Source organism: Podarcis gaigeae (assembly GCF_964106915.1).
Source record: "Podarcis gaigeae genome assembly, chromosome: 7".
Classification (NCBI taxonomy): Eukaryota; Metazoa; Chordata; class Lepidosauria; order Squamata; family Lacertidae; genus Podarcis; species Podarcis gaigeae.
The window spans coordinates 57,713,399-57,737,089 of NC_139683.1; the positions used below are offsets into that span (position 1 = coordinate 57,713,399).

The 23,691-nt window shown below is 44.0% G+C and overlaps 2 protein-coding genes across 3 annotated transcripts in view; both read right to left on the reverse strand.

Annotated features, from left to right (window-relative positions):
• The window catches only part of SCGN (secretagogin, EF-hand calcium binding protein), a 28,614-nt gene extending 17,163 nt beyond the window's left edge, over positions 1 to 11,451 (reverse strand). The window contains exons 1-2 of the mRNA XM_083747058.1: positions 10,759 to 11,451; positions 9,178 to 9,248 (exon numbers count right to left, since the gene is read on the reverse strand). Of these exons, the coding sequence (XP_083603184.1) occupies positions 9,178 to 9,248; positions 10,759 to 10,831 (144 nt within the window). The 5' untranslated portion in view covers positions 10,832 to 11,451. The remainder of the gene's footprint in view (positions 1 to 9,177; positions 9,249 to 10,758) is intronic.
• Positions 11,452 to 20,353: 8,902 nt separating this feature from the next.
• CARMIL1 (capping protein regulator and myosin 1 linker 1) overlaps positions 20,354 to 23,691 on the reverse strand; it is a 128,707-nt gene continuing 125,369 nt past the window's right edge. For both annotated transcript variants that reach the window (XM_083746861.1, XM_083746862.1), the window contains exon 37: positions 20,354 to 21,400. In XM_083746861.1, coding sequence (XP_083602987.1) covers positions 21,279 to 21,400 — 122 coding nt within the window. In that variant the 3' untranslated portion in view covers positions 20,354 to 21,278. The remainder of the gene's footprint in view (positions 21,401 to 23,691) is intronic.

The following is a 23,691-nucleotide window of genomic DNA, read 5'->3' on the forward strand; positions in this document are numbered from 1 at the left end:
CTCATAGGAGCCAAGCACACAGTACAGGTCCGCACGGATCACAAAAACCTAGAGTATTGGCGCACGGCGAAGCTCCAAAGCCAGAGACACATGCGCTGGGCGGAATTCTTCGCGGATTTCGACTTTCGGATAGAGTACATCCCAGGAGATTCCAACGTTATAGCCGATGCGCTATCCAGGAAACTGCAATATCTCGATGAAGCGGCGCCAGTAGCAGCCAAGCACATTTTCGCACCGCAGGCGTGGTCGTGCGCTGCCATCGCAGTAGATCTGGACGCGGTGCGACGCGCGTTGCAAGTGGATCAGTTCGCACAGTCCAAAATGGAGGAGTTGCGCAGAGGTGTGCAGAGTGGAGAAGAGTTCCAACTGCGCGACGGACTGCTAACTCGCAAAGGTGCCCTCTACGTGCCAAGCGACGAGCTTCGCGCAAAGGTTCTGCAGCAGTTGCACGACGCCCCCACTGCTGGCCACTTCGGTAAGGAGAAGACAATAGAACTGGTGGCAAGGGACTTTTGGTGGCCCCGGATGCGCGGAGAGGTAGCGGATTACGTCGCCAGGTGTGACACTTGTCAGAGGTTCAAGCCAGTACACCAGAAGCCAGCGGGGCTGTTGGAACCGCTGGAAACGCCACAGCAACCGTGGGAGAGGGTAGCCCTGGACTTCGTTACTGACCTGCCCAGCTCCAGAGGGAAGACGGCGGTACTGGTGGTTGTGGACCTGTTCACCAAGATGGCGCACTTCATTCCGTGCGCAAAGGTGGCGACGGCGGAACAGACTGCCAAACTCTTCATTGATCACATGTTCAAGGTGCATGGGCTGCCGCAGTCAATCCTGTCCGACAGGGGGCGCCAGTTTGTTTCCAATTTTTGGCAGAAGCTTTTAGGTATCCTGAACGTCAACATCAACCTTACGTCGGCGAGACATCCACAGACCAACGGCCAAGCTGAGAGGGTCAACGCGATCATGCAGCAGTACCTGAGATGTTACGCCAATCAGCGACCCGCAGCTTGGGTGGACTACCTGCCGATGGCAGAGTTTGCCTATAACAACACGAAGCACGCGTCCACGGGGGTGACGCCGTTCTTCGCGAACAACGGTCGGCATCCCAGAACCTTCCCGGGGTTCGGGGCACCGAGAGAGGGGGTGCCGCAAGAAGCCGACCAGTTTGCAGCGGAGCTGCAGGAGGTGCACGAAGAGTTGCGGAGACATTTGGAGCTGGCCAAGCAAGCATATAAGGTGCAGGCAGACAAAAACAGGAGAGCGGGGGAGGAGATCCAGGTGGGGGACTGGGTGTGGTTAGCCGCCCAAGCCATGCCAGCCAAGTCGTTGGCCAAGAAGAAGCTAGGGCACAGGCAGTTAGGGCCGTACCAAGTGGAGGCTAAGATCAACCCTGTAGCCTTTCGACTAGCCCTCCCCGAAGGTTCCAGAGTGCATCCGGTATTTCATAGGTCGGTGCTCACCCCCTACAAGGCACCGCACAGGTTTCAGGAGTCTGAAACAGTCCCGCAACTACACACTAAGTCACAGGAGAGGGAGAGGGCGCCTAGGGCCGAACCACTCAACGAGGTCACAGAAATCCTGGACTCGAGATGGGGGGAAGAGGGGGTAGAATACTTTCTAGCCACAGAGGGCACTCCAGCCAGTGCCAACGGTTGGGTGCCGGGCTACGCTTTAGACGAACCTCTTCTAAAAGACGAGTTCCATGCCCTTTTCCCGCATAGACCCATGCCAGCCGAGTACTTTGATGACTGGCTCTTTACGCCCACACTCTCAGGCAGTACTTTCCGGGGTTTTTCTTCAGCTGAGGAGAGAACGCCGGAATCTAGCCCGCCCAGGGGATCGTGCTCAGGGGTGGACACAGAAACCTCCTATTGGTGGGACGAGCAACCAGAGGAGGACTGGCGCAGGAAATGGCTGACGGGACCTTGGCCGGCAGCACCAGACGAGGTACCAATGGAAGAGGGAGAAGAGAACACTTTGGGTCAAGAACCCGAATTTGAACACTCATACACCGAACTGCAAGCAGAGGATATGGAGGTACACAACCTGTATCCTGCATCCACCTCCGAAGAGCTGCAGCTCCTACAACCTGCACCCGATGGGCGGGAGGGGGGAAGGGGGGGCTTCGAGGGGGGGATGGATGTCAGGGTTTCAGGGACAGAGAGCGAGGGGGAGGGGTCCCAGGGTGACGAGGAAGAGGACGACGATGACCCGAGGTTGTCAGTGAGTCCGTCAAGTGAATCCGAGGATTCCCAAAAGGGAGCCCCTCTGGTCAGGCCAAGGGGCAGTAGAGAGGGAAGCAGTCAGAAGCAGGGGAACGAAGAGGGAATCCCCAGTGGGAGTTGGAGATCGGGACCGGCCTCTCCGTCGGAACGGAGTGAAGGGGGTGGAGTTACCAGTGTGTCAGAAGGAGCAGAACAGGGAGCAGAGAGGGGAAGGAGTTCGGAGCAGAACGTCCTGCCGGAAGGGGAGGAGTGTAGTACCGAGAGTAGCGTAACGGTCGAAAGGAAGGTCAGAGGCAACGTACGCGCGCCAAGTTCAAATGTGGAGGCGCGCGGAAATGAGGAGAGCCCTGAGGAGGAGCCTGGTCCCAAAGCACGAAGGAGGGGGGAGCAGGCGTCAGAAGACTCAGCCTCGGGGGAGTCCCGAAGGGAGGGAGCACAGGGGGGCAGGAAGACCCTGCGGAAAAGGAAGGAGAGGAGAAGGTGGAGCAGTACAAGCCTCTTAAGCTGGTGCAGGGGCGGGACTGACTCAGAGGGGACTTCAAACATCTAAGGGTAACAGATGCTGAGCCACGGAGCTTGGATGTAACGACAACAATGTTCTTCAATAAAACCTTTTGTATATAACTTGGACTGGATTTTGGTCTCTTGTGAGCTGGGACCTCGGGTGGCTCTGACACCATGTATATTCCATCAGCTAGTAACAAATGCAAGATTTGCTCCTGTATTTTAAGTAGAACATATATATAGCCAACCAAGAACTTCTCCTTGGGGTTTCAATGTTCTGTCCTTATTTATGGGCTCTCATTTTAATGTGATATCAGCAAAGAGATTAATTATTAAGAGATTGTTTAATTATTTCTCCATTAAATATGAAATTAAGTTGGTAACTTTACCAGCAATCCTGCTGGATTGTGAGGCCATTCTCTATTATGCTCAGGGGAGGGATATCAACCCCATTTCCATTTAAAATACATGGAAACAGTAACTAGGAAAAGATTGAGCCTAACTTCCAGGTCTGTTAGAGGGAAATGCAGCTATTTTGACACAAGGACACCATTTCAAACTGTCACCTGCAGCCACCCTGAAGGAGATATAATGAAAGTTTGCTGGCTGAACTTCCAGCTGAACAAATATTTCAAAAGAGGAGACGCCAATATAGCTGTTCCCTTAAAAGGTCTGAAGCTATGCACAAACCCCACAGATCTCCATTTGAAAACACACACACACACACACACACACACACACACACACACAAATGGTCACCATTGTAGGGCAACCAGAAATGAAAACAAACACAGACTCCTCCATTTCCTCATTCATTCCACCCCTTCCCCATTTTGCATGCCCACTGAATTTGGTCAGTCTTTTGTTCTCCCAGCTGGGGTTCCTTTTTTGCCTTTAGCATTAGTTGAGAATGCTTCAGAGTAGATGAAAGAGAGGCAGGGGAAACAGTGCTAGAGACTACAGTGGTCATTAGGGAGAAATAACAACAGGGTGCACAGAGGTTAAAAACAATAATTATGGAACAGTTTGCTATTCAAACAGAGACAACTTTCGGAGTGCATAATAACTATTCATTTTATTTCGTCCGACACTTTTAATCTTCAAAGCATATAAGTAGAAATGGTTATTCTTGACAACAACTTAATTAGGTTGCTTGGTAAGCAGGATCGTCTCATTCTGACGCACACCAACACGGTATGACAAATTCATAACTCAATAAGTCACTGTAAAACAATCACCACTGGGAGATGCTCTTCCAGCCTCCAACTCGCTGCTCTTACAGAATTACAACATTGTTAGAGTCTACACTACAGAACTCTGCAGAACATCAAGGGCATGGAAAGGCAGAAGTGGTCCACACAACAGGTGTGGCAGAAGGAACACCAAGACATTGGAGAACAGGGTCACGGGGTGGCACTTGGGTGAAGATCAGTGAGCAAGCAAGAAGGAGGGATGCTTTATCCCCCGGATGCCAGTCATGTCTCGCCTGCAAATGCCAGTCTGGCAGCAATGGCTTTTCAAGAGGCCTAGGAGAAGCAACCTTAGGATCAGGGGCTGAATGTGTCCCCTGGCTTCTTTAGCCAGCTTACCTACTCATAGGACATTTCCCAGGCCATGCCCCTCACTGGTCCTGCCCTGTGTCCTTCTCAAGAGCAATTGCTGGGCCAGGATGTGTCCTTGAATTGTGACAATGCCTCTTGTTTGGCTGGATGAAGGTGTTTGTAAGGGTAACCTCTGAGTTTTGCATGGACGGTACAAAGATAACAGTCTACAATCTTGCTTTGCCCACTTGCCCCTGGCTCCACCACTGTCCTGTGACCTCTGCAAGCTTTCCCAGGGGGACAGGCAGTCCTTAGGCTGAAACAGTTTCCTGCTCCTACCCTGGGGGGCTACCTTGTCCCCTGCAGGATCTTACTTCCCACAAACACAAGCCTGCCCTATTCACCCTGCCCTTTAACCTTCATGGTGCCTGATGTTTGAGGGGAGGGGAACAACACAAACATAATAATGTAAGAAGAGGCATCTGGATCTGTCCAATGGCCCATCTAGTCCAGCATCGTGTTCTCAAAGTGGCCTGTCAGAAAACTGCAAGCAGGACCCAACCACCAGAGCATTTCCCCTTCCTTTGGTTTCCAGCAACTGGTATTCAGAAGCATTTCTGACTGTGATGGCAGGGCATAACCCTCGTGGCTAGCAGCCAGGGGAAGGGAATCTTCCACACTTTCCACTCAGTCCAAGAGATGTGAAGCAAATGATGTACTCTGCGCTCGCAGTCTGACTTCCTTTCCTTTCCCTCTTCCAAGTGTTTGGTAGGGAAGTGTTTAAGCAAGCAGGGCTTTGTTATTGAAACAGCAGAAACCCATTAAGTTGTAGAGAATCACCTATTGTTCATATATTATGAAATGCATCCTCCCCTTTAAGAAGAATACCAGCAACTCAACATAGTGGGAAATAATGTTTGAAGCAGCTTGCGGTGTTTGCTATGAGTAATTTGAGGCCACTTCCCCTCATTGGAGGTACTAAACCTATTATCAGTCATTCTAAGGTCACACAATCACAGTTGAGAAATAATTTCTAATCATCCAGGGGTCTTTCCCACTCCCTTTAACTTACTTCTCTCTCATGATTTTTCCTTTGATAGTAAAAGAAGAATCCAAAGAGTCAAGGTTTTATGAACGCAGGATAAAAGGTAAAGCGACCCCTGACCATTAGGTCCAGTCGTGGCCGACTCTGGGGTTGCGGCGCTCATCTTGCTTTATTGGCCAAAGGAGCCAGCGTTTGTCATCAGACAGCTTCCGGGTCATGTGGCCAGCATGACTAAGCCACTTCTGGCGAACCAGAGCAGCACACGGAAACGCCGTTTACCTTCCCGCTGGAGCGGTACCTATTTATCTACTTGCACTTTGACGTGCTTTCGAACTGCTAGGTTGGCAGGAGCTGGGACCAAGCAACAGGAGCTCACCCTGTCGCGGGGATTTGAACCGCTGACTTTCTGATCGGCAAGTCCTAGGCTCTGTGATTTAACCCACAGTGCCACCCATGTCCCTACATGAACGCAGGATATCTGATCACAAAAACAAGATCACAGTAATCAGAACTCATTTCCTTTTTTGGTGGTTTATGGCAACTGCAGATAGTCAGATAATAGACAGAAGAAAGTAAGCACAAGTTGAAAGCATGGCTGTTTGCTAGTGGCAATCAAAAGTAAAGGGCCAATATGTCAGGGTAAATGAAACAGAACTGCAAAGAACAGGACCTGCACATAATTGACTGTGCTGTTGATTCTACCGTTCATTTTACAGCTGTTTACAAGCAGATCCATTTTCCTAAGCAAGTGTCAATTAACTCTGGAGAAAGACCCATGTTAATTGATTTTGGAAAGCAGAATTTTGCATCTGCAAAACTAATCAGCAATGTTTTGAATAAGCAAAAGACACCTGCTGCCCTAACTCCCTTCATCCAGATTAATGTGTATGCAAACCTCTTGACTCACCTTCATTAATCTAAATGTGTTTTTTTGTCAGTAGCCTAGCATTTGCTTCATGCCAAAATTATGACCATTGAGTGGGTGGTCAGTGCAGAGGGACTCAGAACACAAACAGTGATAAGAACACCTGTTGCGAAAGGAACCTGAGCAGAACACACAAAGAACAACACTATTTACTTTAGAATGTTTCTACTAAAAAACAACAACAAAGTAGGTGGGGAGAGAAATATGGTTACACACTCTTGGCTTGGTCTAAAACAGTATGGACAGCATTGCCAGTGCTATGCATGGGGAGTTCTCTCTCTCTCTCTCTCTCTCTCTCTCTCTCTCTCTCTCTCTCTCTTTTTCTGGGTAGAATTTATTTATTACTGCATATTGCATTTATCGGGGGGGAGAAGGCAAGCAAAATGCGAGAGAGATAGTGAAAGATACAGGAAATTGAATGCAGATTTCCAAAAAATAGCAAGGATAGACAAGAAGGCCTTCTTAAATGAGCAATGCAAAGAAATAGAGAACCAGAGATCTGTTCAAGAAAATTGGAGATATGAAAGGAACATTTCGTACAAAGATTACCATAATAAAGGACAAAAGTGGTAAGGACCTAACAGAAGCAGAAGACATCAAGAAGAGGTGGCAAGAATACACAGAGGAATTATACCAGAAGATATGGATGGCTCGTACACCCCAGGTAGTGTGGTTGCTGACCTTGAGCCAGACATCTTGGAGAGTGAAGTCAAATGGGCTTTAGAAAGCACTGCTAATAACAAGGCCAGTGGAAGTGATGATATTCCAGCTGAACTATTTAAAATTATAAAAGATGATGCTGTTAAGGTGCTACACTCAATATGCCAGCAAGTTTGGAAAACTCAGCAGTGGCCAGAGGATTGGAGAAGATCAGTCTACATCCCAATCCCAAAGAAGGGCAGTGCCAAAGAATGCTCCAACTACCGCACAATTGCACTCATTTCACACGCTAGCAAGGTTATGCTTAAAATTTTACAAGGAAGGCTCAAGCAGTATGAGGACCGAGAACACCCAGAAGTGCAAGCTGGATTTAGAAGAGGCAGAGGAACCAGAGACCAAATTGCAAACATGCTCTGGATTATCAAGAAAGCTAGAGAGTTCCAGAAAGACATCTACTTCTGCTTCATTGACTATGCAAAAGCCTTTGACTGTGTCGACCACAGCAAACTATGGCAAGTTCTTAAAGAAATGGGATTGCCTGATCACCTCATCTGTCTCCTGTGAAATCTCTATGTGGGACAAGAAGCTACAGTTAGAACTGGATATGGAACAACTGATTGGTTCAAAATTGGGAAAAGAATATGACAAGGCTGTATATTGTCTCCCTGCTTATTTAACTTATATGCAGAATTCATCATGCGAAAGGCTAGGCTGGATGAATCCCTAGCTGGAATTAAGATTGCCGGAAGAAATATCAACAACCTCAGATATGCAGATGACACAACCTTGATGGCAGAAAGTGAGGAGGAATTAAAGAAGCTTTTATTGAGGGTGAAAGAGGAGAGTGCAAAATATGGTCTGAACCTCAACATCAAAAAAAAAAAAAACAAAGATCATGGCCACTGGTCCCATCACCTCCTGGCAAATAGAAGGGGAAGAAATGGAGGCAGTGAGAGATTTTACTTTCTTGGGCTCCATGATCACTGCAGGTGGTGACAGCAGCCACGAAATTAAAAGACTCCTGCTTCTTGGGAGAAAAGCAATGACAAAACTAGACAGCATCTTAAAAAGCAGAGACATCACCTTGCTAACAAAGGTCCGTATAGTAAAAGCTATGGTTTCCCCAGTAGTGATGTATGGAAGTGAGAGCTGGGCCATAAAGAAGGCTGGTCGCCGAAGAATTGATGCATTTGAACTATGGTGCTTGAGGAGACTCTTGAGAGTCCCATGGACTGCAAGAAGATCAAACCTATGCATTCTTAAGGAAATCAGCCCTGAGTGCTCACTGGAAGGACAGATCCTAAAGCTGAGGCTCCAATACTTTGGCCACCTCATGAGAAGAGAAGACTCCCTGGAAAAGACCCTGATGTTGGGAAAGATGGAGGGCACAAGGAGAAGGGGACAACAGAGGACAAGATGGTTGGACAGTGTTCTTGAAGCTACTAGCCTGAGTTTGACCAAACTGCGGGAGGCAGTGGAAGACAGGAGTGTCTGGCGTGCTCTGGTCCATGGGGTCACAAAGAGTTGGACACGACTAAATGACTAAACAACAACAACATTGCATTTATAAAAAATATTCAACTTTTCCCCAAGGAGCTCAAGGCATACAGCATGACTCTCCCTTTTTCCATATTGCCTTCACAATACGAAGGTTAAGTTGAGAGTTGGTGACTGGCCACCCAGCAAGCTTCATGGCTGAGTGGATATTTTAACTCCCAGGTACTAGTCCAATGCTCTAACCACAATACCACATTGTGTGTGTCTGATATGTCTCATCAGGTGTTGGGCAGGAAGGAGAGAGGTGGGTCACATCCACACCATACATTTAAAGTGCATGGCTTCCCTCAAAGAATCCTGGAAACTGTAGTAGCTCTATGAGGGTTCCCCACAGTTCTTTGGGAGAACCAGGGGCAGACTTTGGTAATCTTTAGTAATAGGGTGCCCTGAGCGAGGCTAAAATTTGGGACCTCCAAATGGATCTTTTCAATTACAATTTTGCCCCCCCCCCCTTCAGCTCAAAACCCTGTGCAGGGAAACCTCCTGCACTGCCCTAAATTTGGTGCTGGAAGAAGCCATGTGATTTAAATGTATGTTGTGGATAATCCATGTTTCTCCTCCCCCTACCAAACAGCTGAGTGGCAGAATTCTCATCTTCCTGAAAGTGCTCTGCAACAAAGAACCCCAGCTCTTGGATCTATGTTCAACACCAATTTGCAGGAAACCTCTGCATATGCTCATGGTTATATTTACATGCAGAATATAAGACACAGTACTTACTTCACTGCCCAGTGTCTTCAGCAGATGATGGAAAAAATTATCAAGCTCTTTCCCTTCTATGTAACCGTTGTCTAAAACCGATTAAAAACATATTACTGAATATTGTACCATTAATGTTCAGAATCTAAACTGAAGAAATAACATGCAACATAAACATTTCATAAATCTAGTAACAACTCAAACATTTAGCCAAACTGACACACACATATAAAGAAAATGTGAATGTTTGTTTTTTGCTTTGATAGATTGTTTAAATATGCAGTTACTTTATTCCAGCTTTCTAAATTTAAATATTCCTCTTCTTCAAATAAATAAGAGATATGAAAGTTTGTCCAATATCCACCAAGAGCTTCTCTTGTTTCAGCCTCCTTTGATATCAATCAGATAGCCAAGAACTGTATTGATACAAAGGTTGGAAAACATAGGTACAAGGTGCCAGGCTGCGTATGCCAGAGCAGGCCTACAGCTTTAGACTGCATGCACATACATTTTGAAGTACACGAAAGAGGAATAAAGTTTTCATGCATGTATAAATGCACTAATCAGAGAATTAACATGTTTATTTTAAAACAGAATAAATATGTCTAAATAAAAACAACAATAACAATAATAATTTATTTATACCCTGTCCATCATGTTCCAGGTTGTACACAATCTAGGGATACAATAATGTATTAAGACATTTTGGGATATGTTGTTTTAGTGTGATGTTTAATGAAGAAGAACCATTTAAATCAAACTTGCATCAGCCTGGAAAGCATAAATGGCAAACAACTGCAGGCAGGCAAATGAGGGGAGTAGTGCAGAGGTCTCCCCACTTTCTTGGTCTCCAGCATAGAAATCAAGCAGACAGCTGGAAGGAGAGTGGGATTCTGCATTCCTCCTTTGCCAGCCTAAGTAGGCTGGTATTTTATGATTATTTTTTGCATGCTAGTAACTTTGGGGGTCTAATTTACAAGACTGGTTGAGAGTGTAAGCTCCTTGGAGAAGGGACATGTCCTTTTGCTAATGTTACTCAGCACCATTCACGCTGATGGTGTAAAACAAGAACAATAAGTTCTTCAGGGTTAACATCGGTATTGAAACACAGCAGTGTTTCTTTTAACCAGCAAATTAATAATAATAATAATAATAATAATAATAATAATAATAATAATAATAATAATTTATTTATATCCTGCCCTCCCCAGCCGAATCCGGGCTCAGAGCGGCTAACAAGAGTAATATAATACAGCATTCTAAAATCAATAATAGGTGAAAAAAGTCAGCTGATCGAGGTCCACGAGGATCTGTAATTAGCCTTGCTTCTCAATTAAATGGCTTCAATCAGACCCACCAACCACCCTAATCTCCTCTGCGCACCCATGAACACAAGACACTCTGAGATCACGGGAATACAAGCATATGTCTGGTCGAAAATCGAACTTGGAAAAGCAAAAACTTCCTTGCAAAGCACAACGAGAAAACTTGGACAAAGAAACACCCCAGCTAGCGCCCGTGCCTACCGCCTTTTCTAGGCGCGCTCCGTCCCTTCCCTATTTAACTCCCAGAGTGGAAAGAGCCTCTCCCGGGCGCACTCACCGTCGGCGTCGAAGCGCTGCCAGAGTCGCAGAAAGGCAGCCGCCTCGAGGGAAGGCAGAAAGTCGCTGTCCATGGTGCTGACGCCGGAGAGACCGCGATGGGCAAAGGTCAGCGCGTCGCGTTGGCAAGTCCAAGTGGGCTGCGCGGCGCTGGGGCTGCTGGCCTCGAGTGCCCAAGAGGCGGGCGGGCGGGTTTTCAGAAGGCAGCCCAGCCGGGGACACGCCCAGGCTCCCCCCAAGATCCCACCTGCTGCCTGGAGAGAAGGTCGGAGCGAGCCAGCAAGCGAGGCAAAGTCGACTGCTTGCTGCCCCCTTTCGTGCCAAAGTTTCCCTTGTCACCTGCTTGGAGGAAGAGCTGCTGGGCTCGCCCTTGAAGTGAGACTGCTGCCACCAACTTTTGTTGTTTTTTGTAAGGATATATCCTTGTAAGTAAGGCGAGAATATTAGGGGATTTATTGGTGCACCGAGGTGCAAGATGGAATTTAGAAGGCAGTGTCACCAGCTTAAAGGGACTTTGAAGAAGCTTCCTCGGAGAAAGTCGAAACAGCTGCAGTATTAAAAGCGGTTAATGAGTAGGATTAATTCAGAACTGCATTCGCGGCAGGCAGAAGGGTCGGTTTGAAAGCTCGCTTTGCATGGAGCTCTCTCACTTTTTCTTCTTTTTATATTGCCAGAGTTTCAGAGTTGCGAGTACAGCACCTGTAGAGGAGCTAATCATGCATCACAAAGGAAGCCTATGGAGCTGTTGCTACCGTACTTTTGGAAACAATCCAAAAATCACCTGAAATGAATAGAATGAAACCCATAGTGGTGACTTTAAATCAAGATTTATTTATTTGAAATGAGGAATATAAATCAGTTATTTACTTCACAGAAAAGTACATTGTTAATTTGTGATGGGCAAGGGTGTGTGTGTTGTTTTTGTTTTTTGTTTTTAAAACCCCCCTCACAGAATTAGGGGTAAATAAATATTACATAATTGTAATGTTGCTCATGCACACAGTGAATTATTCACAAGTTGCTCTGAAGCACTACCTCTGTTTTTAGTTAGTTTTCAGAGTGGCATCAGAAAAGGATATAGCTGTTGTGCCTGTTTTTCAGTACAGTGGTACTTCGGGCTAAGAACGTAATTTGTTCTGGAGGTCCGTTCTTAACCTGAAACTATTCTTAACCTGAGGTACTAATGGGGCCTCCCACTGCCGCTGCGCCGCCACCACACGATTTCTGTTCTCATCCTGAAGCAAAGTTCTTAACCCGAGGTACTATTTCTGGGTTAGCAGAGTCTGTAACCTGAAGCATCTGTAACTTGAGGTACCACTGTATTCCTCATTTGAAAAGCTTGCAGGTTTTATGAACCACTGGTGGTAGACTGAAATAGACTTATCTATTGCTCGGGGACAAACTGACCATGGGTTTCTGCAAATTATGGCAAACCTTGGTTCTTACACTTTGTCTGTGAATGCAGAAGATAAGTTATTAATGCCATATAACTCTTATCCCACATACTGGTGTTTAGAATTACATTAGTATGTGAAAGAGGAAAAGGCAAAACAACAGCAATTACCTGTACGTTTTCCATTCTACATATCTGTTAGTGTTGGCAAACCTTAGCAGTTTTGAAGATTAGGATGTGAAATGGCATTTCCAAGTTAGAAATTAGAAGAGTAATGCATTGCAGGGGGTTGGACTAGATGACCCTTGGGGTCCCTTCCAACTCTACAGTTCTATGATATCTCAGGCAAGCATCCTGCAGAACTGTACTTTGTGAACACATTTGCTCTACTACAGTTGCATTATGTACACGGGCATCTGCAATATTAGCTAATACGCAGAATATTGTTGTTATTAGGGGTGGCAACATCAAATTTCTCTTGAGTGGATCACTAGTCTAGAAAGTCTAAACATACACAAGCACACAAACAGATGAATTGAATCTGCCCAATATATATTAATTTGTCAATTTGGCCCGATTGATAGCAAATGTTAAAAAACAAAAACAAAAAACCACCCACTATCAAATTACACAAATAATGACTGGTGTGATATAGAAGCTTCTGAAAACAGGCACAAAGTCAATGTTGCATATTGAGGTGTGTGAGAGGGATTCTTAGCAGCATGGCTACAGTTAAAAGCTTGACTTGCTCCCTTCTTCCATGGCAACTGCCTATTTGAAAAGAAAGAAAGAACACCACCCTTTCGCTTTTCCTGTCTCTCTTTTCCCCTTCCAATATTCATTTTGACAGTGAGGCTTAATTTTTAAAGGCACTCTTTCTCAAAGGCTGACAGTTAATTGAAATACAACGAAAGTGTTGAGACAGCAATACAAAAGATTTCTAAATGAAAATTCCAGAAAAACAAAAGTACGTACACAATGCAAGTCCACGTTTGTCCAGCTGCTTATCCAGTTGCTTCATGCATAAGTGAGCAAGCTCCATTTGCAATTTTAATATCAGCTTTATTATATTTGGTGTGGCTCAGGGGCAGCTAACTAGTAGCGCTGCCATACATCTGGAATTTCCCAGACATATCCGGGATTCATCTGTCGAAAACAGCGTCTGGGCAGAATTCTCAGAAACCAGTTAAAATGTCCTGAAAAACCCGGGCATATGGCAGTCCATATCGGAAGTGTTGGAATTTCATTTTGGGGGGAGATTTTGCAAAACAACAACAACAACCCACCCCTGGTCTGCATGATGATGCAAAACATTATGATTGACATGTGCACACCTGTCCATGTCCATACAAATAGAACCTCGTGTTCGCTGCTGGCAACTGGACAACTGCTTGTTGGAATGTCTAAAATACCCTACAGTTATTACTTTTACACTGTTGACACCAGAGAGTAACCCGTTAGGTTCCAAAGGTATTTAAGAACTAGTAGCAAGCGCCCAATCACAGAGATTTGCCTCTGGGCAGGTTAAAGTTGGAAAATGGCTGGAGTCTCACTGGTACTGAGCTTCGTAGTACACTCAGAACCTATATCCCTCCAGATGCTGCTAGACTACAATTCCCATCATTCATGTATGTAGGCAATTATGGTTGGAGCTGATGGGAGTTGCAGTCCAACAACATCTGGAGTGCCACAGGTTTCCTGCCCCTGCTATATAAAAAAAGATAAGGGCCAGTGCAATAGACCCAGGTTTGGATCTTCTGGCTTCCAGTAACACTGTACTAGCATTCAGTGGCAAATAGCTGTCAGCTCAAAAGCTGTGCAAGAAGCCTGCATTCAAGAAAAATCTTGGAGCAAGTTTGGCAGAAGTAATAGTTCACACAGAGGCTCCATTTTCTCACACACCAGCCTGCTATGACAGCTCCCCTGCATTAACATTTTAATAAAAGAAATATATAGAAATAATGGAGCTAATCTTAAGTCAATAAAACCCACCCAAACCTTTTATGTTCATTGAGCAGAAAGCATGTGGCTGTTGAAGGCCATTAAAGAGAAAGGAAACTTGCCACAAGAACCGAAGCATTCAATTAACCCCATGAGGTCCCAAACTGACTAGAATCACTATTGTGCTCTGGGGTAAAGGGTTTCTGAAATATTAAAAGGGATGTCTCGAAAAAGAATTTCCTCCACATCTAATGAATGGGCTGGAGCAAACCCTTTTCATAATTCTCCACTCCCAGTTTTCAAGAGTGGGAGAATGGCAGCAATGGGGGAAGCTGGAGGAGAATAAAGAGGAAGGGTTTGGGAGGGGGCCACGGAATCAGGTAGTTTTGCTTAAGGGGTCATTTGGGGCATCTACAAAGTTTGCTTTATGTCAACTATGGGAAGTTCACACCCACCCACCCACCCACACACACCATTGCACATTTCCCTTTCCCCACAGTAATTACCATGTGGGCTTGAGCATCCAGATTCCAATATATCTGTTCATGTGCTCCAGTTCAGTGCAAGGGCGCTGATTACTCTTCAGCACCTGGATAGCTCAGCTGATTAGAAAGTGGGGCTGATAACATCAAGGTTGCAGGTTCAATCCCCATAAGGGACAGCTGCATATTCCTGCATTGCAGGGGGTCGGACTAGATGATCCTTAGGATTCCTTCCAACTCTAGGATTCTATTTTGCCACAGCCAACACCATTGCATCATGCTACAAACCACTGATCCTGGAACATTTTCATATAGATTAGAACAGTTGTTGGGAACCTTTAACTGCTCAGATGTTGCTGAACCACAGCTCCCATCATCCCTGGCCATCGGCCATGCTTGCTAGGGCTGATGTGGAGCAGCAACATCTGGAAAGCTAAAAGTTCCCCACTCCTGTGTTAGAAGAACCAAAGAAGGCCTCAGATTCAATATACCCATCTTGTGTATGGCTTTTTCTCCACACCACCCACCTAACCCCACTTTAGCAAGGTACTTGTAAAGAAGGACATCATTATTACATGAATAACATGAAGATTATCACTATCATTATTACTATAAAATGTATTGTTAAAATTATTATAACTCAATCTGAAAAGAAATATTGAAATAGAAAAGGTATTCTGAGTTTTAAATTTAACAAGCATTATGTTAAGGCCTGCAAAATGCATTTAAGTGCATTGAAAAGTGGATAGGCTATTATGAAAGAAAATAAAAGACACTAACTAAATTGTCTACATTTGGTTGTCTCAGTTATTGACTTATTTTGTCTTCATGATTGTATAGTAGCACAATGCAAACAAGCTAAGCTTCTCGCACAGTACTGAACAATAAGTATTGACAAAAATGACTGCCATTGCCACACCACATTCTATTTGCTATTTTGTAAGAATGTTCGTAATCAAATTCTCTTCTTGCAAAAGAAAATGACTGTCTCACAGATGGATACGTAAAGCCTTATCCAACCTCCCAACTCTCAAATTATCAAAAGCTGTTACAAGTTTCAACAAGCTTTTCTTCAAGCTGTAAGATGTTGCTAGAAGTAGAGTGAAGCATTTATAGGAGTACTGAATTGTTCAGCATTCAGATCTGCCTTCCGTTGAACAAAAGCTTTTGATAAGAAGTACTGCAGGAGGCCTGGAATCCTAGGACTTGAACCCCAAATTTAGGAGAGCAGAGGGTAGATTCCTCCCCCACACCTGAGGAACATTGTTTGCTTGTAAATATGTGTAGTATGCGTGCTTCGTGTGTACGAGGCAACGGGTTCAATCCCTGGCATCTCCAGGTGTTTTGGGACGCGGGTGGCACTGTGGGTTAAACCACAGAGCCTAGGACTTGCCGATCAGAAGGTTGGCAGTTTGAATCCCTGCGACGGGGTGATCTTCTGTTGCTCGGTTCCTGCTCCTGCCAACCTAGCAGTTCGAAAGCACGTCAAAGTGCAAGTAGATAAATAGGTACCGCTCTGGCGGGAAGGTAAACGGCGTTTCCGTGCGCTGCTCTGGTTCGCCAGAAGCGGCTTAGTCACGCTGGCCACATGACCCGGAAGCTGTCTGCAGACAAATGCCAGCTCCCTCGGCCAGTAAAGCGAGATGAGCGCCGCAACTTCAGTCAGTCACGACTGGACCTAATAGTCAGGGGTCCTTTTACCTGTGCCTTGATTTCCCAATGGGAATACAACCCTGGGTGAGCACCTGGAAACCCCTGAAATCTTGTTGCTGCTTGGCAGAGATTAGGAGTGGTGTACAACCTCTGTAACAATATGTTACTGGTGCAACATGGGAGCTGCTAGCCCACGTCACTCACCTGAAATTAGCACTATCACCTCCCAGATATAAGCCTGAAAGCAAGTTAGAAGCAGCAGTTACGAGAAAGAGTCGGAAACCAGGAAGTCCCTGGTTCCAATCTTGCTTTGGGTTTGACCTTAATAGCTGGCTTTAGGGCAACAGTTATCTCTGAGCCTCAGACATGCCACCTGAAAACAGGGAAAGTGCATCCTGTCTACCTTAGTTGGGGTAAGGTTTACTGTCAACGTATGTGAAGTCCTTTGAGCATGCAGGAACAAGTAATTATTTTTTGCTGAAAGGCAACTGTGGTCTAAATGATTCCACCACCATACAGAGCTCTTAAATGTGGATTATTTCCATGGCCTAGGTCAGCATATCACAAGGTGTGAATACAAGGTCAGGTCAATAGCTGTGAATACCAATACTAACTAATTTTCTTCAACAGACATATTTGTTAAGGGGAATAAATATAGCCCAGGATAAGTATCATAAATGGCCCCTTAAAGTTCAAACAATTCAGACATACAACTGAATGCAAAATTATGTGGAATTTTAGTTTTAACTTTATAAATGTGGAATGTTCAATGATAATTTACAATTGCATGTCTGACGGATGATTTAAGACTACAAAGAAAACATGCTTATCTGCCTCACAGCATACAATTTAAATTGAACCTGACACACATGGTTCTGCCAAACAAGCCTTTTCAAAGCAGCTGAGAAGATATTTGATAGGAAAACAGGCAGCAGCCCACTAAGGGGGTCTTTGAACGTTGAAATAAACATTCAAAGTGGGGGAATTGATCAAAGACATGCTGATAGCTGAACAAAGTTGACACATCACTTTCCAGTCAGACCCTGCTATGCAAGAACAGCTAAAATAAAAATTTGATTCTGTTTTGTTTAAAAAATGATCAAATCCTAACTTTATTTTATTTGTAATATGTATGCTGAACACCTGTGGTCTGAAGAACAGAAAGATATGAAAGCCTGCAACATTTCCACATATTTCCTGCATATCGAGCAACAGTGAAAAGCAATTCACCAAGGCACCTACCTTGAAGAAACATGTAGAGTGGAACTCGTGGCTAGATGCTGATGATGAAAATGTGTTAGGCACCTCTGGGTAACTGTTGGTGGAAGGTCCTTTGAGTACAAAGTTATCACAACCTACAGATAATATCATGGACGTTTAGCTAGGGTGCCACAAACTTGTCTACAATGCTTTTATGCTGAAAGGAAGTAAAAGACTGGTCACAAGGATGCAATACCATGTAATGTGGGATAGTGAAGATGACTGCAGTGTGTTTGTGTGTTTCAGTGAAGCTACATTGATGCAACTCACAATCTGCCTCTGTTCATACTCTTAGTCCATTCACTCCATTCTGTGTTGTGGCTTTGGGTAGAGAAATCTTAGTCACACTGTCTACAGGCAGTCTGTTTTAGCTCCACCCCCTAGTGATGCTCTTACTAGAAAACTCCTGTCTGACAACCAAGAGGAGGTACTTCCCAGAAATGAAAGAATGCCCCATTCTAGAACTACTAGATAGATCACTCTGTTACTAGCCAGGCAGGCAGGGATGAGTTGGAAAGCTGGACAAGCCCTCCCCATAGCATCTCAACACTACCTGTAGCCAAGAGTAGGTGCAACTGCAGATGGAAACAACTGCCTTTGCCAGCAAACTTCATAGGAGAGAAAGGGAGTCTCTGATCTGCATTATGCTTACACAAAGGAGAAGCCTTTTTTCTGTAGGAACTGCCTGACTTTGAAATACCCTCCCTGGGGAGGTTCAATTGGCATTATCATCTTTTTGATGCCTGTTTAAGCCACTTTTGTTTGTTCATGAAGTTTAAAAGGGTTACATTTGTTTTTGCTGCATTTTTTAAAGCTGTTGTCGTTTAGATGTATGCTGGGTTTTTTCTTTGAATGATTATGTTTTTGTTGTCAATTTCCTTGGAATCTGTTTGGATGAAGGGTGGCTTGGAATGCAATTAATTAATTAAACCATTCCCCCCCCCCCTACCATAGCTCTGAAAGGAGAAAAGTGCAACACTATAAACAAGCGTGGCCCCTTCCATTGTTGGCTCAGGAACCACATAAAGGAATCAGCAACCATCCCTCCAACTTTTAAATTTCAAGATTAACATGGCACTGAAACAGTACTCTATGGACACTGATGGGACAATCATATTGGCAAACATGTTGGGTTTTACATTGACTGGTAATGTAACAAACATCTATGCCACTGTCCCTTTGCCGACCTATAATGCTCCAATCAACACTGCAAGCTGCATTAACTTCCAAAAGGGTTTTTTCTGCCAGAGGGTTTTGGAGAAAAAAAGCTTATGGGAAATGAGGGGAGAGACTTACTTCATTTCCCCCTCTGCTGTGCCTTTCAGCAGTCATTTAGAGAGTTAACTTTGCTGAATTCAAGCAAATTGGATTTGTGCAGATAGCAGCCCTATCCCTTTCCTGGACACGGTCAATCTAATTAAAACAACAGTTCTTCTAAGAGAGCTTTTATATCCTCCTCTGGTTCTACATGTTCACTTCCTCATTGGAAGAAAGAAAGAAAAATGACTCGAAAGATGGAAAAACCCAGGGTCGCTTTGCGCACCAGATATGGTTACGAACAACCTTCCTGAAATAATATTACCTAAATGATTATTGTAGAGAAAAAGATTAACGTTTCAAATGTTTAACCTTACCTTTCTGGTTCACTTGATCCCATTTATTTTCATAGAACCCACTTATACTAATAATAATGGCTGTGAAATAATAGATTAAATAATGGTAGAGTTGACCTCTGCCTTTTTACGTGTTGAATTACTTCATTCGCTGTATATTATAGGTTGAAAGAGAAGATTGGCAGTAGTCCTCTAAGGTAAAGGGCTTGTTTTGAAGGCAAACCATGTTACATGTAACTGTCTGAACAGTCTTTATTTTTATTTTTAAAAGCAATTTTAGGATGCTACATTTTTTAGCAGAGAAGGATATGATACTTAAAAACTCTTCCTATCCTTTGCCAAAGCTGTCCCTCTTTATGCAATTGCAGCATTTCCATGTGCTGCTCTGGTTCGCCAGAAGCGGCTTAAGTCATGCTCGCCACCCGGAAGCTGTACGCCGGCTCCCTTGGCCAATAAAGCGAGATGAGCACCGCAACTCCAGAGTTGGTCATGACTGGACCTAATGGTCAGGGGTCCCTTTACCTTTATTTATAAAAGGAAATTACATACTGGGACCTTGCATGGAGGAAGCAACGCAAAGGGGCAGTGCTGAGCAGGAAAGGGTTAAGCATCACTTGTTTTTCCACTCAAAATGGCAGGACTATTTTTCATTATTATTTTTTAAATGCTGTGGATTCACTACTCTCATTTGCATGTATCATGCCTTTTAACTAAGGCCAGAGCAGCCCTGCACACAGAGCCCTCCCCTCTTAAACCAAGGCACGCCTGATATGACCAACTTTCCTTAATTTAGCCTCTGTTAGTTTTGATATTTGGTTAACAGTAAAAGAACATTTTTGGTTACTGTTGGTTAAGCGAACCAATTAATGAACAGATACACATCGGTGTTTGATCCCTTTGTGACAGTGAAAGGTAGATGTGGAGGGGAAATCTGTTGATTCACTGGCAGAAACATACAGAAAGCATCACAATAGAATTGTGTAAAGATGATGGGTTGTTTTGCAGCAATATGCCTCATATTCTGCAATGTTACGTTCAGAAGAAATGATTGACTTTAAAAATAATGAAGATTTTTTTGTCCCCATGAAGTTACTTGCTACATTATGTACAAAAATGATTTGAAATAATTTAAATGCTAAGTTTGCCTATATTTAGGGTTTGAAAAAAATGTACTGGAGTATGGAACTATAGATTTATAATTTATAAATATACAAAGGCTTCGAGAAAGTATTTCTTTAAAATTAGAAAGTCATATTCCAGTTGTAAAATCATTTTTATTGGTACAAATATACATTATGAATAAACTCCCTTCAGCGTGTATTATAAGCAGATGCCTGTGAAATATGCAAAGGAAAAAATGAAGAATTGCTTTTACAGACGAGAATCTACTTTTCTTTCAAAAGTACATGTTAGAAGCTAGAGCGAATGCAGACTGACCCCCCAAGGTGCCCTCTAGAAAATACCAACAGTAATAAAATGTCCATTGCCCGCATTCCAATCAAACATTTACTTATGGATATGGAAGCATATCAAGTTATTAGTAATTCTGGGTTGTTGTTGTTTTGTGCTTTAGAACAGTACACAAAATGTAGGATATTGTGTTCTTATATACAGTACAACAAACGAGAAAAAAGGTCTCCCAAAGGAGAATGTAAAAATCATATCCAAGCATCTAATATATATTATTTATACAAATTATTTTATTAGTGTGCTCTGTTGATATAATTACAATGTGCAATTGCATTCAGCAAGAATATATTTATAAAGTAAGTTGCGTGCAAGTTTGACACATTTACATTCAGCAGTACAACACCTCTCATGCTGTACAGTGTGGGTTAGTGTAAGAAGTTGTCCAGTTCCTTTGCTTGGGGTTTCCTCCCGCAAAGCCCCGCAAAGCAAGGCATTATTTTTATAGCTGCTTCAGAGAAATTCAAGTAGAAGACATGAAAAAGTTGCTGGCTTTTGCAAAGGCGTGAAAGGGAATGTCTGGAATCGTACAGATCAGGAAAGAACAAAGGTTCAGAGTCATGAAGTTCAGCTACCAGTGCAATCACCGACACTCCCCCCCCCCCCCAATTTCCAAATGCTCCTCTATAAAAGGAGAGTAACTGATCAAAAAGAGGGATAAGTGGTACCCTTATTGTTACAAAAGAGCACTGCCAAATACACGACCAACCAACTAAACAAAAATAAAATCTTTATCAGCTTCTTCACCAGAGTCACTGGACTTGCTTCCCTGCTGACCATCTTTACTTAAAGACCTCTGTTTCTGCTCCTTGTGTCCTGGGCTTCTCTTTGGACCTGTATCAAAAGCAGAATGTTGAGTTGAGAAGTTGGGGAGTGGACATCTTCATTTGCTATGACCCCAGAGCTATTCACTATGACCCCAATATCTGCTCTGTTGCTCCAAATTGTTCATTGATTAGAGTTCTGTGTAACTCAAAAGGTCATATCCTACATTCCAAATAGAAGCTGGTTAAAATAGTAAGTTATGGCCAACATCCAAAGGATATCACAGATAGTGGCAGGGTTTCCACAGTTATCATGTATGGCAGGGCACAATCAACTTTGACAGGAACTGTCATATTTTCCTGAGTGGAAAGCTCTCTCAGAGGACAGGCACTTTCAAAGCGGCACGAATCAAGTTAGGCCCTGCACATGGGGCCCTATCAAACCCAAAGAAACCATGGCAGTAGTGCTTTTCGATACAGTGGTACCTCGCAAGACGAATGCCTCGCAAGACGAAAAGCGCGCAAGACAAAACGTCTTGCGAGTTCTTGCGAGTTTGTTTCCTTTTTCTTAAAGCCGCTAAGCCGTTAATAGCCGCTAAGCCATTAATAGCCGCTAAGCCGCTAATAGCCGTGCTTCGCAAGACGGGAAAAAAACGCAAGACGAAGAGACTCGCGGAACAGATTAATTTCGTCTTGCGAGGCACCACTGTAGTTTGGTACTTCTTGACCCAGAAAGGGATCCATGTGTAACTTTTCCATGATTGGAGAGCAGAAATTACCTCATTAGCGTGCAAGTGTAAACACTAACTTGAAACCAACAGAAGGTGGCAGAAATACATTAATTTAAACCAAACCAAAACATATGAGAACTTGTTTACATTGTAAATGTAGCAGCAGCTTTTATAATAAATGAACACAGCAATACTTAAAGGTAAAAAAGGTAAAGGTACCCCTGCCTAAATGGGCCACTCGTGTCCGACTCTAGGGTTGTGCGCCCATCTCACTTAAGAGGCCGGGGGCCAGTGCTGTCCGGAGACACTTCCGGGTCACGTGGCCAGCGTGACGAAGCTGCTCTGGCGAGCCAGCACCAGCGCAGCACACGGAGACGCCGTTTACCTTCCCGCTATAAAGCGGTACCTATTTATCTACTTGCACTTAAGGGTGCTTTCGAACTGCTAGGTGGGCAGGAGCTGGGACCGAAAGGCAAGAGCTCACCCCGCCGCGGGGATTCGAACCGCCGACCATGCGATCGGCAAGCCCTAGGTGCTGAGGTTTTACTCACAGCGCCACCCGCGTCCCACAGCAATACTTACATCTGTTTAAAAAGACAAGATACAGTGGTACCTTGGGTTACATATGCCTCAGGTTACATACGCTTTAGGTTACACACTCCTCTAACCCAGAAATAGTGCTTCAGGTTAAGAACTTTGCTTCAGGATAAGAACAGAAATCGTGCTTCGGCGGCGTGGCAGCAGCAGGAGGCCCCATTAGCTAAAGTGGTGCTTCAGGTTAAGAATAGTTTCAGGTTAAGAACGGACCTCTGGAACGAATTAAGTACTTAACCTGAGGTACCACTGTATTGGTAGTTTTTAATCATATATAAAATCTACAGCTAGTCTTACCAAGCAGCCAAGTTGTTGTTGCTATACAGACAATTTATCTCCCAAGGAAAGAAGTGATTTGCTTTTGACTTCCACTGCAATCTTTTTATATTGCACACATTGTCAAACTCATTTCATCATAGGCAAAAAGTGGGTAAGTCTAACGCAGGAGATTAGAGCAAATTGTTGCCTCCTTTTTTTGCCCACAGCAGAATGCATGTTATGTGGAATGCATTGTAAAGAACAATGTGCTTGACTATGCACAGGTCAACAATTATACCAATAACCGTTTCCTAAGATAATAACTGAAATTGCTCTCATTCTCTTTAAAGCTCTGATGAGTTACATATGCAATGAGGCATATTCTCAACACAGAAGAAATTCCTCCATGTTTGACAAGTGAGCACATCTGCTTGTTTCCTATTATTCAGAATTCACCAAAAGGACAATTCCACTCTATTCATTATCAATGTGAAAACATACTCACTGGAAAACTAAATGTAAGACTAAGAATTCTGAGAGAAAAGAAGAGAATGGATGAAACCCCGTTTTTTTTAAAAAAACAACAACCCTAAAATCAGATTTAAAGGTTTGATTGCTGAGCTGCAACACATGGTAATTTGGTGATATAAGGCCCATTTATTTCAGCACTGAATAGGTAAAAGATCGAACTTTTTTGCTGCAGTGCTTTTGTTCAGCACAGCATTTAAAAACCTGCAGGGATGAGAAGTACTTCCTAACATACAAAAATGAATAATGT